The 13,411-nt window shown below is 49.7% G+C and overlaps 1 protein-coding gene across 1 annotated transcript in view; it reads left to right on the forward strand.

Annotated features, from left to right (window-relative positions):
- CTNNBL1 (catenin beta like 1) overlaps window positions 1-13,411 on the forward strand; it is a 185,939-nt gene that overhangs the window by 88,697 nt on the left and 83,831 nt on the right. The window contains exons 8-10 of the mRNA XM_004612494.3: window positions 9,782-9,854; window positions 10,098-10,156; window positions 11,763-11,911. Of these exons, the coding sequence (XP_004612551.1) occupies window positions 9,782-9,854; window positions 10,098-10,156; window positions 11,763-11,911 (281 nt within the window). The remainder of the gene's footprint in view (window positions 1-9,781; window positions 9,855-10,097; window positions 10,157-11,762; window positions 11,912-13,411) is intronic.

The raw sequence follows: 13,411 nt of genomic DNA on the forward strand, positions 1-13,411 counted from the left end.
AACTCACGATTTGGGGGACATGCTTGTTGTGGCCTTCAGCACCATAAACATTGTGGTGGATTCAGGGTGCTGAACCCAGATCCCCCGCTTTCACTGGCTGAACCGGGTATTGCAGCTGGCAGACCCCCTGAGAAGCCTGGCTGATCTCAGGGCAGGTTCGGCTTCCGCCATGGCCGGGCAGACGCTTTGGGGAGCTGTTTGGATCTTGTCTGCTCCCAAACTCCATTTCAGCGGCCGTTTCCTCCCGAGGGTCTCCGTCGCCGGAGCCCTCCCCCTCTACATCAGGTCCTACTTTTTCAGGCCGCTGTACCTCATTCCATTTGACCCAGTTTTTTTCATTTCGGAGCACGGGCCTCACTACCTCTCAGGTGTCTCTCTGGCCTCTCTCCTCTAAAGGCCAGAGTTACTTTGACCTGTTTGTCGTTGCTCCTGCTCCTTCCCCCACCGGCACGACCCCTGCCCTTCTTGTTTGTCTAAGTTACATCCAGCCTTTGCTAACCAGCTCCGGTTCCCACTTTGCCGTCTACTGTGTCGCCTTCCTTGTTTTAGAACTTAGTGGGAATTTATAAGTTCTGTTTCAGATAAACAAATTTTATTTACTTATTTGGGGGGGTTGGGGGATGGGGGCCACACCCATCAATGCTCAGGGCTTACTCCTGGCTCTGCACCCGGAAATCATTCCTGGCAGGCCCAGGGGACCGTGTGTGGGGGATGGAACCCAGGTTGGTTGTGTGTGTGAGGCAAGCCGCCCCCCCTCGCTGCGCTTATCTCTCCAGCCCCCTCAGATAAGCAGATTTTGAATCAGGGCCTGCTGAGCTGAGTGAGGATTGAGCTTGAATTTGCAGCTGGTTGCATAGAGCCAGGACAGAAGCCTCAGGCCTCCGCCTCTCTTCACGTCTCTCTACCGCTTTGCCTCCCAGACACGCTGCCTCTGCCTCCCCTGAATATCTACCACTCTCTGTTCTTCCTAATGGTTTTCTGGAGTGAACATAGCTGCTGGATTCTGTCACTCTCCCATAAACGCCCATATTTACCTTCATGGGCCACCTTTTCTCTTCACCCAACAGACTTGTCTATTCTTGCGTGTGCTCACGGCCTTCCAGAGCAGGGATCGGTCTCTGTCACGTCGAGGCCCCTCCCAGTCGGCTCCCGGGGCCTGGCGAGAAGGTACAGTGCCGGGACGGAGCGTGTTCTCCGTAAGCCCAATTTGGGTGCGATCCCCAGCAGCCCAGCTGGTCCCCCGAGCCTGCCAGCAGTGATTTCCTGAGCACAGAGCCAGGAGTGTGCTGTGAGCACAGCCGGGCGTGGCCTCGAAACCAAAACAAAAAAGATGAGGCTCCCTACCAGAACCGCCTGCCAACCTGTTCCAAATGCAGATTCTGGATTCCACCCCGGACCCGCTGCCAGTCTGTGTTGTGTTGTGTTTGGGGGCTGCACCTGGTTCTCTCTCTCTCTCTCTGAGTTTCCGGAGTGCAATGATCAAGGACCAATCCCTTCACCATTGCCTCATTCCCTCTTCCACTGTCCCCAGTTTCCTTCCTGTCCCGGGGCCTGCTCTTGATTTGGTGCTCAGAGATCGCTCCCGGTAGTGTCCCAGGGACCCTGTGCCCCTTCCTCGCCCGCATTACAGTCGTGCTTGCCGGCTGTTGTGCCTCAGTCTGCGTTTTAATGAGCCTCTCGGTGATGCCGACGCACGCTCATATCAAAGACCCTCAGGCCCGAAGCCTTACCTCGAGGGCCAAAACCCTGCTGTCGGGCTGGTCACCCCCAGTCACTCAGTCGTTCTTGAGACACCCTTAAGTGAGGGGCCCGCGGCCACGTTTCCTCTTTGTGCTGGTAGCCGAGCAGTAAAGAGAGATACTCATAGATCTCTTCATCCACTAAATGAAACGTCACTAATTTGCGCTAATGAGGATGAAGCCCATTGCGGGTGATTGCATTAAATGAATTAGGGGATAAGCAGATAACTGGCGGGGAGAGATACCGCACCACAGTTCATTTTTAAAACGGGGACTTAACCAATTTATGAGGATGCTGTTTAACTCTTTAAAAGTGACCCCTCGCCCCCAAGTTCTGCATGTCCTTTTCAAGAGAAACAGAATTAAGATTCTCTTGGGCTCCCAATTAAATTGGATGTTTTCAAACACAGTCGCGAACATTCAACGTAATGAGCTAACGGATCGAAAGCCGGCTCCGTTTCGGCACACGTACAGCTGGGCGACGCTAAACGCCGAGCCTCGTGGGCAGGCATGGGGGTTGTGCAGGCACAATCCCCTCTGACAGTCGTGCGGGACTGGAGCTGTGTCTGAGTCGGTCCCCTGCGCTCCAGGGACCAGAGGTGAGTTGCAGAAATAACCTGCCATTCCCGGCTTCGGGTGGGAGCATGATTGTCTTGTACTTTAAAAAAGCAAAACCCAGGAAACACCAGCAGCCTCCAGCGGGGAGGCGTCTAATCTTGTTTGAAGGCTAGAACCTGCCGAGTCCAGACCAATGCATGACCCCAGAGTTCCTCTGCCAGTGGGAGGAGCGAGGACCCCCCGGGCTCCCGGGTGGAAGGCACCCCAAAAGCTCCGAACGCCCTGGGCTGAACTTTGCAAAGGCCAAGAGATGACATCGCTGAACGAATTTCCTTTCTCCTGTCCTGGCTAATTGTCCTCATCATTTGGCAGCTTGGTATTTTGTAAGCCCAGAGGCCGCCCTCTCTGGCGGCGATTAAAGCAGAACTGAACTTCCTCGGAGACTCCTGTCTTTGACGGGACTTGAAAGATTCGTCTCTCTCTTTCCCGCCTACCTGGTCCACCGTTTCCTGCAGTCTCTTTCACTTCTTTCCACCAGGCCACGGTGTTGGGTTGTCACCATCACCATTTTTATCCTCATCATCGCCACTAAGTCTCCACCGTGTGCAAAGCACTGTGTTCTCTGTGTCTTACAGGCATTCTTTCTGATCCTCACAGACACCCCCCTTACGGGTGCTGCTCATTGAACAACATGTTAGTGATCTTCTCTAGAAGGGCCTAATGCCCCCTGGGTGAAATACAACAGTCTTAACCCACTTTCCTCTAAGAAACCCTTTTTGGATCACTTTTAGTGGATTATTCATGATAAGCAATAGCACTGTAGCGCTGCACTGTCGTCCCGTCGTTCACCGATTTGCTCGAGCAGGCACCAGTAACGACTCCACCGTGAGACTTGTTACTGTATTTGGCATATCGAATACGCCACAGGTAGCTTGCCAGGCTCTGCCATGCGGGTGGGATACTCTTGATAGCTTGCCAGGTGCTCAAAGAGGGACGGAGGAATCGAACCCGGGTCGGCCGCATGCAAGGCAAACGCCCTACCCACTGTGTTAACAAGCAATAAAAAATAAGTTATTTTGGTCCTGCTTTGGGAGCAGGTTTGGAGTTCAAGATGGAAACATCCAAAATATGGTGATGGGAAGATGTAATGGTGGTGGGATTGGTGCTCAGATATTAAGTGTAATCAAAGATTGTGAACTACTTTATAAAAATAAAATTTAAAGTTAAAAAAATAAAAGGGCGGGGCTGGAGCAATAGCACAGCAGGTAGGGCGTTTGCCTTGTACGATGCTGGGTTCAATCCCCAGCATCCTATATGGTCCCCTGAGCACCACCAGGAGTAATTCCTGAGTGCAGAGCCAGGAGTAACCCCTGTGCATCGCCATGCGTGACCCCAAAAAGCAAAAAAATAAAATAAAAGGGTGCTGCTCTCCCCAGTTTACAGAGGAGAAAAGGCTCGCGGGGAGGGGCTATAGGAAGGAAGGCCTCAGAGTCCCACCAAGGGTTCCAAGGCCTCCCTGGCTCTGTGCTGGGCAGTTATGGCACCTGTTTGTTTTAGTTTTCTCATTAGAGTCCTCCTTTATGCCTGAATTCCCATCAGAAGACTTTTTTTTTGAGGGGGGTGAACGATAATGAAATGATGACTTTGATGTCTTAGGCCTACTTTGGGCTCACGAAGAACGACTTGAAGTGACGCTAAGCAAAAGCTGAGATTTTCTGTAAAAATCAGGAATTTCAGGAATTCTCACAAAAGGGGGTCTCAGTGCTCGGGTGTCTGCGGCGTATATCCCGGCTCATTTCAGACAGTGATTCATGAGAGAATGGCCGTTTATTTTCACTCAACAGGAAAGAAACCAGGCTAGAGGGCAGAGTAATTTGGCCAAGATCACATAGCCGGGAACTATGAGAGTTGAGATTCTGACCCAGATATTTCTGACTCGGGACATGGCGGGGATGTGGGGGGGAGAGGAAAAAAAACAACTAATACCTGCTATGTATTAGGTACTTCCAAATTTACTTCTCATGGAAGATACTTTATTTACACTTCAGATATAACATGAGACTAAGAGGTAGGCAAGGGCTGAGACCAAGAGATCAGGGGGCATTCTCGGTTTATGTCGCCCTTTGGCATGTCAATAATCTTTATATCTCGGCACCTGGTTGGGGCTGGGGGCGCGCCGTGCTCGAGAGAGCCAGCCCAGGGTGCTCCCGATCCCAGACGCCTGTCTTCCTGGTGCTGACTTAGCGTAGTGCTGACTGAGCGAAACGCCTGACCCCGGACAAGGTGAATTCACCTGTTTGCTGTCGTGTTCAATTCCTTGTCTTGCAGATAGCAAGGACCCAATAAATATTTAGTGAAAGAGACAGAATCTCCCCCTGCCTGGGGCACTGGAGTTTATGAAATCAAATGAAGGACAGAGGCTGTGCAGCCACACAAAGGCGCTTGTTTCCTGAGAGACCTAATGTGTCTCTTCCCGCCGTGCAGTCAGGCCTATCTTGTTTCCGACAAGAGCGCTAGCCCCTGGGTCCCGAGCGATTGTGCAGCAGGGAGGGCGCTTGCCTTGCACGTGGCCTGCCCGGGTTCAATCCCCGGCTTCCTAAATGGCTCCTGATTATAGAGCCAGGATTAACCCTGAGCACTGCTGGTGTGGCTCCCTCCCACCCCCCAAAGAGAACTCCAGCCACTGACTGTATATGAGTTGATTTATTTAAAAATACACTAACAGGGGCTGGAGTGATAGCATAGTGGGTAGGGCGTTTGCCTGGCACTCGATCGACCCGGGTTCGATTCCCAGCATCCCATATGGTCCCCTGAGCACCGCCAGGGCTAATTCCTGAGTACATGAGCCAGGAGTGATCCCTGTGCATCACCAGATGTGACCCAAAAAGAAAGAAAAAAAATACACTAACAACGCCCATGATGTATTGGATATGCCAAATGCAGTAACAATAACAGGTCTCATTCCCCTGACCCTGAAAGAGCCTCCAATCATTGGGAAAGACTGAGTAACAAGAGGCTGCTAAAATCTCAGGGCTGGGATGAATGGAGACGTTACTGGCGCCCGCTGGAGCAACTCAATGAACAACGGGATGACAGTGATAACAGTGATACACTAACAATTGAAATATGTAGTTTTTGGTTTTTTTCTTCTGCTTATCTTTGGGCCACAATTGGCAGTGCTCAGGGCTTACTCCTAGCTGTGAGCTCAGGGGGCACCCTTGGAGTGCTTGGGGGACCATATATGGTGCTGGGGACCGAGCCTGGGCCAGCTGCTTGTCAGGTGAGTGCCCCCCTCCCCCCACTGCACTGTCCCTCCAGCCTAAGTGTGTCGTCTTAGTAGCAAATGCTCATGTCTGCTGAAGGTAACCCCTTGCTTCTCACCCTTTGCGTTCTGAATATTTTCCCTCTCTTAAAGGGAGACAGGAACCTCCAGCTAGTAAGACATGCAGTGTCCTACAGATGTCAGATGCCACTATGCTTTCCTTGGGAACACAAAATATCAGATTTCCACTAATGGCTCTTAAGCTCTCTCGGTTATGCAGGATTTCCTGAAAGGCGGCCTCCAGCTTGCCCAGGGCGCCTGCCTTGCCATCACTCCCCTTAGGACCCGGCGTTTACAGATCTTTAGCCGGAGACGGGGCCTACCTGGTCAGCCCCCTGAAAGCCTGCAGAGTACTCCGAGGCTTGGCGGGAAGACGTGTGCAGAATGCCGAGGAGGTGCCGGGCCTCTCGCAAGGGGCCCCTGTCTCTCCTCCGTGGGTACAAAATCAATGTGCTGGCAGAGCCGGCGTGGTGGGGGCGTTAGCTCCGAGATAAACGCGTCGCCCATCCGTCCCAGATACAGAAATCAGTTGACATTTTGAAAACCTGGATGGGTGAGCAGGGCTGCCGCTGATTAACGGTCATTATCGCTGCTACATTTCAGTGTACCACGCTGCTTGGGGTCAGGAGGCAGAGACTTCTCTCTACACCCTTGTTTAAGGGACATGATATTTGAGTGTTGCCCCCTGCACACACACAAACACACACACTCACTCACTCTTAAGTGACAGTGTGGCCGGGCACCCAAGAGAGTCCTGGGTCTGCCTGGCCCCTCTGAAACTCCTAAGTGCTAGAGCATGTGACAGGGGAAGAATTGTGGGTAGTAATTTGGGTGTTAAAATATTAACGCGTTTCTGCATATTTAATGCGGTTTTCTTTTTCAATAGCGGGGCAATTGTGACACGTGAGCAGAAAGGTTTATGATTTCAAATTAAATTTCCAGCATTAAAAAAAAAAAAAAAGATCCAGAAGGAGCTGCTCTGTGATGAATGCATCCAACTCGGCTAAATAAGCTTCCTGAATACCCAGTTGCCTTCCTTCCAGCCTCTCTCCCCTCACGTACTTCCCGGCCTACTTTTTTTTTTTTTTTAATTTATTTATTTTTAATTAGAGAATCACCGTGAGGGTACAGTTACAGATTTATACACTTTTGTGCTTATACTTCCCTCATACAAAGTTTGGGAACCCATCCCTTCACCAGTGCCCATTCTCCACCACCCGTAAACCCAGTGTCCCTCCCACCCTCCCCAATCCCATCTCCCCCCCACCCCACCCTGCCACTGTGGCAAGGCATTCCCTTCTGTTTTCTCTCTCTAATTAGCTGTTGTGGTTTGCAATAAAGGTGTTGAGTGGCCGCTGTGCTCAGTCTCTAGCCCTCATTCAGCCCGCAACTCCCTTCCCCCACATGGCCTTCGACTACAATGTAGTTGGTGATCGCTTCTCTGAGTTGACCTTTCCCCGGAACGTGAGGCCAGCCTCGAAGCCATGGAGTCAACCTCCTGGTACTTATTTCTACAGTTCTTGGGTGTTAGTCTCCCACTCTGTTATTCTATATACCATAGATGAGTGCAATCTTTCTATGTCTGTCTCTCTCTTTCTGACTCATTTCACTCAGCATGAAACTTTTCATGCCCATCCACTTGACTACAAAATTCTTGACCTCCTTTTTTCTAACAGCTGCATAGTATTCCATTGTATAGATGTACCAAAGTTTCCTCAACCAGTCATCCGTTCTGGGGCATTCGGGTTTTTTCCAGATTCTGGCTATTGTAAACAGTGCTGCGATGAACATACATGTGCAGATGTTGTTTCGATTGTACTTTTTTGCCTCTCTGGGATATATTCCCAGCAGTGGTATTGCTGGGTCAAATGGGAATTCAATATCTAATTTTTTGAGAGTCGTCCAAATTGTTTTCCAGAAGGGCTGAACCAGTCGGCATTCCCACCAGCAGTGAAGAAGGGTCCCTTTCTCCCCACATCCTCTCCAACAGCGGTTGCTTTTGTTCTTTTGGATGTGTGCTAGTCTCTGTGGTGTGAGGTGGTATCTCAAGGTTGTTTTGATCTGCATCTCTCTGATGATTAGTGATGCAGAGCACTTTTTCATGTGCCTTTTGGCCATTCGTATTTCTTCCTTGGTAAAGTTTCTGTTCATTTCTTCGCCCCATTTTTTGATGGGGTTGGATGTTTTCTTCTTGTAGAGTTCAACCAGTGCTTTATATACCATTGATATCAACCCCTTATCTGATGGGTATTGTGTAAATATCCTTTCCCATTCTGTGGATAGTCTTTGTATTCTGGTCACTGTATCTCTTGCGGTGCAGAAGCTTTTTAGTTTAATGTCGTCCCATTTGTTGATCTCTGTTTTTACTAGATTGCTTAGTTCCGTGTCACCTTTGAAGATACCTTTATCTTCAATATCGTGGAGGGTTTCGCCGACCTTGTCTTCAATGTACCTTATGGTTTGTGGTCTAATGTTGAGGTCTTTAATCCATTTTGATCTGACTTTTGTGCATGGTGTCAGGTCAAGGTCTAAACCCATTTTTTTGCATGTGGTTGTCCAGTTGTGCCAGCACCATTTGTTAAAGAGGCTTTCCTTGTTCCACTTCACATCTCTTGCTCCCTTATCAAAGATTAGATGGTCATACATTTGGGGTTGTGTGTAGGGATATTCCACCCTGTTCCATTGGTCTACGGCTCTGCCTTTGTTCCAGTACCATGCTGTTTTAATTGTTACTGCTTTGTAGTAAAGTTTGAGGTTGGGGATGGTGATGCCTCCCATCATCTTTTTCCCAAGAATTGTTTTAGCTATCCTTGGACGTTTGTTATTCCATATGAATTTTAGGATTGCTTGATCCATTTCTTTGAAGAATGTCATGGGTATATTTATAGGGATCGCATTGAATCTGTATAATGCTTTAGGGAGTATTGCCATTTTGACAACATTGATTCTCCCTATCCACGAGCAGGGTATATGTTTCCATTTCCTCATGTCCTCTTTGATTTCATGGAGTAGCGTTTTGTAGTTTTCTTTGTAAAGGTCTTTTACTTCCTTGGTTAAGCTGATTCCGAGGTACCTGATTTTCTGGGGCACGATTGTGAATGGGATTGCTTTTTTCATGTCCCTTTCCTCTGCCTCATTGTTTGCATATATGAAGGCCATGGATTTTTGGGTATTGATTTTGTAGCCTGCAACTTTACTGTATAAGTCTATTGTTTCTAAGAGTTTCTTAGTAGAGGTTTTAGGCTTCTCTAGATATAGTATCATGTCGTCTGCAAATAGTGAGAGTTTGATTTCTTCCCTTCCTATCTGGATGCCCTTAATCTCTTTTTCTTGTCTAATAGCTATCGCAAGTACTTCCAGTACTATATTGAAGAGGAGTGGTGAGAGTGGGCATCCTTGTCTTGTGCCCGATCTCAGAGGAAAGGCCCTTAGTTTTTCCCCGTTGAGGATAATGCTTGCCGTAGGCTTGTGATAGATGGCTTCGACTATCTTGAGGAAAGTTCCTCCAAACCCCATTTTGTCCCGGCCTACTTTTATTGCGGATGACTGTAAGGTGACTTGTCCTCAGAATCCAGAACTTTCAGCTGTCCATCTAGGTCGCCTTTGCGTGTGCGCTCTGGACGACTGCCCTGCTGATGTAGATGGACTCTTGCTAGCCCGTAGTCCCTAGACTTGGGAGGGGAGGGAATATGGGAAGGCTTCCTGGAAGAGGGGAGGTTGGGAGGGAGAGAGGCAGAGTGTGGTAGGACTGTCTAGGGTTTCACAGTGGGCAACTTGATTTGATCTCTCAAGAGCAGACGCTTTTTATTTTTTTAACACACTTTTTTTCTTTTTTTCTTTTTGGGTCACACCCGGCAATGCTCAGAGGTTACTCCTGGCTCTGCACTCAGGAATTACTCCCAGCAGTGCTCAGGAGACCCTATGGGATGTCGGGAATTGAACTCGGGTGGGCCGCATGTAAGGCAAAGGCCCTACCCGCTGTGCTGTCGCTCCGGCTCCTTTAAATACACTCTTCACCTGCCCTGCCCTGCCCTGCCCTCCCGCCCCCCTCCGCAGCTGTGACTTCTCTCCAACTCAGATCCTGCTACTTGTGAGGAATAACGTCGAGGGAAAGAAATGAGGCCCCTGAACAGTTTCCCGATTTCCCCTTTCCCCCCCACAGGCGAAGATGCCTTTCGACGCCAACAAGCTGTACTGCAGTGAAGTGCTGTCCATCCTGCTGCAGGACAACGACGGTAAGGCCCCCTCTCGCCATTGGCGTTCTCTTAGGGTCTGAGCCGGCTGGCTGCAGACGATGACGGCTGGCTTGCCTGCCTCCGGCACCCCCCTGCTCCCCCTCTCGCGCTCCGAGCAGCTTTTGTACTCTGTCAAGCGGTATTGATTTTGCTCGCTGATGTATCTGTGTTAGACGGCTGTAAAATCTGACAGTTAGCTTCATTTTTTTTTTCTCCCTCCCTCTATTTTTTTTCCCCTTTTAGAAAACAGGGAACTGCTCGGGGAGCTGGACGGAATCGATGTGCTTCTTCAGCAGCTGTCCGTGAGTAATCCTTCCGCTTCCTGTCTGCCGTGCAGACCCGTGGCCTGCTGTCAGGGTGGGAGGTGGAAGGACGCAGCCGGGGACAGGCGAGTCACGTGGAACGTCCAGGTTGAGGCCACCCGGTAGGGACGTGCCTCACTGCTTCGCCACGTGTGCCTGATGGTCACGCACCACTGTGTGTGCGGCAGGAACTCTCTTGGGGTTCTGATCTAGAACTTGACAGCCCCAAAGGGCAGCGCACCCTGCTTCAGTGTTCCTCCTTGGGCCGAGTCGACCCCCCTCCCGATGTTGTTCACTTCCTTTCCAGCCTATTGATTTGGGGTCCAGGTCAATGAGAGAGGCACTCGGCCCGGCGTAGCGGGGTCGGGGCCCTCGAGATGGCTGGGAGAGGAAGGTGGTATTGGGAACCGGGCAGAGAAGTGGGAAATGGCCCTTTGCTCACTGTGAAAAATGTAAATCTAGTGGAGAGGGGGTTCAGGCGTGCTGAAAATACCATCAGGATTTCTACTTATAAATTTTGTCTGTACTGTGCGCCCCCCTCCCCTCCCCAAATATAATAAAACCCACAGGACCGAAAATAGATCTATTTGGATAAAATCTGCAGTGTTGGGAGTGTCTGAATGTCAGTTTGCATGCAGCTCTGTCTTGGTGCCAGCAGCGAGAGTGGCTTGGCCCCAGCCCCAGAAAACAGAGCTTTGAAATGTGAACTCAATTTCCAGCACCGGGAAGGCGCTCGGTCTGGTTCCCGCAAGATTGTTGATCATTTTGTAGGCGACTGTGCGAGTGTGCACATCGCGTCCAAACGCCTCCCCGCCGCACGCCAAGTTAGCTTTGGCACAGGCAGCACTCTCCACCACGTCTCCCTGCGACTTAGAGCCGAGGCAGGGCGCACTGTGGCCTGGTGGTCAGGGAGTGCCCGCTGGTGGCCAGCACGGGGCCAGGCAGCGCTTGCAGGGCTGTGCGCTTGTTTATTTTCTCCACTTAGCCTGATGTCTTCTACGGAGTTCTCTGTCGTTTTTGTGTGTGTGTGTGTGTGTGTGTGTGTGTGTGTGTGTGTGTGTGTGTGTGTGTACGAAGCCGACCTGGGTTCACTTCCTCCATCCCTCTTGGAGAGCCCAACAAGCTACTGAGAGTATCTCGCCTGCACAGCAGAGCCTGGCAAGCTACCCATGGCGTATTCAATATGCCAAAAACAGTAACAAAAGTCTCACAATGGAGACGTTACTGGTGCCCACTTGAGCAAATTGATGAACAACGGGACGACAGTGCTACAGTGCTTTTTTTGTGACAGTTCAGTGTAAAACGGTTTTGTTGGTTTGGGGAGAAAAAAAGAAAGATCTGCCTCCTTGTAGCACAGCCACCCCGTGGACTCAGTGGCCAGCTGAGTGCGCTGTTTTTATGTTATTTATTTATGTATTTATTGGTACCAACCGGCGGCCATTTGCCTTACCAAGTCACAAAGCTCCATATCCCTTCAGTGGAAACCGAGGAGGATTTTGTTTGGTCCCCAGAGTTTCCTCAGTCCCGGGCAGACTTGGGAAGTGGCCAGCTGAGGAGACCGAGGTTCTCTGAGTGTGACCGGGCTCCCGGCGTCTTCGCCCAACAGGTGTTTAAGAGACATAACCCGAGCACGGCCGAGGAGCAGGAGATGATGGAGAACCTCTTCGACTCCCTCTGTTCCTGCCTGATGCTCAGCTCCAACCGCGAGCGCTTCCTGAAGGGCGAGGGGCTGCAGCTGATGAACCTCATGCTCAGGTACGCCCCTCCCGTCCCTGCTCGCCCCGCCCCCCTGCGGTCCCAGCCCCCATCCACGAGCCACAGTCAGGCTCTGGGCCTTTGATTCCGTTGAGTTCCCTGGGTACCAAAGGCGAGGCCTTCGGGCACGTGTGTGGGATCTTCCCTGCGGTGAGCAGGTGAATGGAGGCTGTGTTTCCATCTGATGGTTGTTGCTCGGTGATCTGACCCGCCCACCGAGGGCAGAAGTCTCCCTGTAAATCCTGCCATTCCTGTCTAAGCTGACTGTGTTGATTCCTTGACACCTGACACAGGTCTGTCTCTTCCCTGTGCTCGCTTGTCTTTTTATTCTTGGCAGGAGCATATCTCTTCCATACATTTTCTTTTTCGCGCATGTGTTCTTGCCTTATTTCCTTATTTCAGTAACGAGTCCTGCCTGTGTGCTGGGGTGAGCACGGCAGACACGGAGGTGTGCCAAGACAGCTTTAGAACTTCGCCGTACCCTCCCTCGAATAGCTTGTAAATCCTCCTTCTTTGTATATTTTATTATTTCCGCTGTACTCCTTTAAAATATTCAATGCGGATTTCATGGGAGCGAATTTCACGGAATCCTAAAGATGGAAGCAAATGGGAGGCGGTTAGAGTGATAACTTTTGAGAAATTTGACAGGGAAGAGGGGGGAGTAGGTGGCGCGGCGTGGTATTTTAAATATGGAGATCTGAGCGCGTGTTTGCACGGTTGGCAGACTAAATATAATAGGGGTGTTCTTTGTGGAATTGAAGAAGAGTATGGTGTCTTAAATTTCTCCCACGTGCTCTGGGGAAAACTCTTGAGCAACTTTGTTGAAAAAGTTAGTTTAATAAATTTGGTACACATAATTATGTTGTACACATAATTTTTGAGTGTAGACATGCAAAAGTCTACGGCTGGTAAGGTAGGTACTAAGTCCAGTGGTAGCTTATGCAGAAATGAGAAAGACAAGAGTCCTACCTTAGAGAAACTTAAAAAACAAAAAACAAAAAAACTGTCCTAGCTGTCCCACACATCTTTCAGGGGGAGGGGAGAGTGTTTCTGCTAGTTTTTTTCTCCCCATAATTGTTTTCTTGTTTTTAACAACTTTCAGTCCTCCCACACATGTAATTTCCTATAATGTTTCTTTTTAAACTTAACTTGCTGTTTCTCATGCTGTGACACAGACTTCACGAGAGTTTTCAATAAAGCTGCATAATGGACTCCGAGAGAAGCTTGCTTCATTAGTATTCTGTTGTTGATGTTGAGGTTATTTGCAATGTTTCGCTATCTTAACAGATTCTGCAGTGACCGTTTTTTTGTACTTCAAACTTTTTTTCCCCCCTATTTAAAATTATCGATATATATTCTAAAATACCTTCTTCTGAAGAAGCTTGTGGTGACAGTGTAAACCTTTATTCAATGCCTCCCAAATTTTGGATTGAGTGAAAGACTGCCTTTTATGTAATTGCTTTATTTTTTTTTCTTTTAGGCAGGGAAGGCATTAGAATT

This window comes from Sorex araneus, chromosome 5 (assembly GCF_027595985.1).
Source record: "Sorex araneus isolate mSorAra2 chromosome 5, mSorAra2.pri, whole genome shotgun sequence".
Classification (NCBI taxonomy): Eukaryota; Metazoa; Chordata; class Mammalia; order Eulipotyphla; family Soricidae; genus Sorex; species Sorex araneus.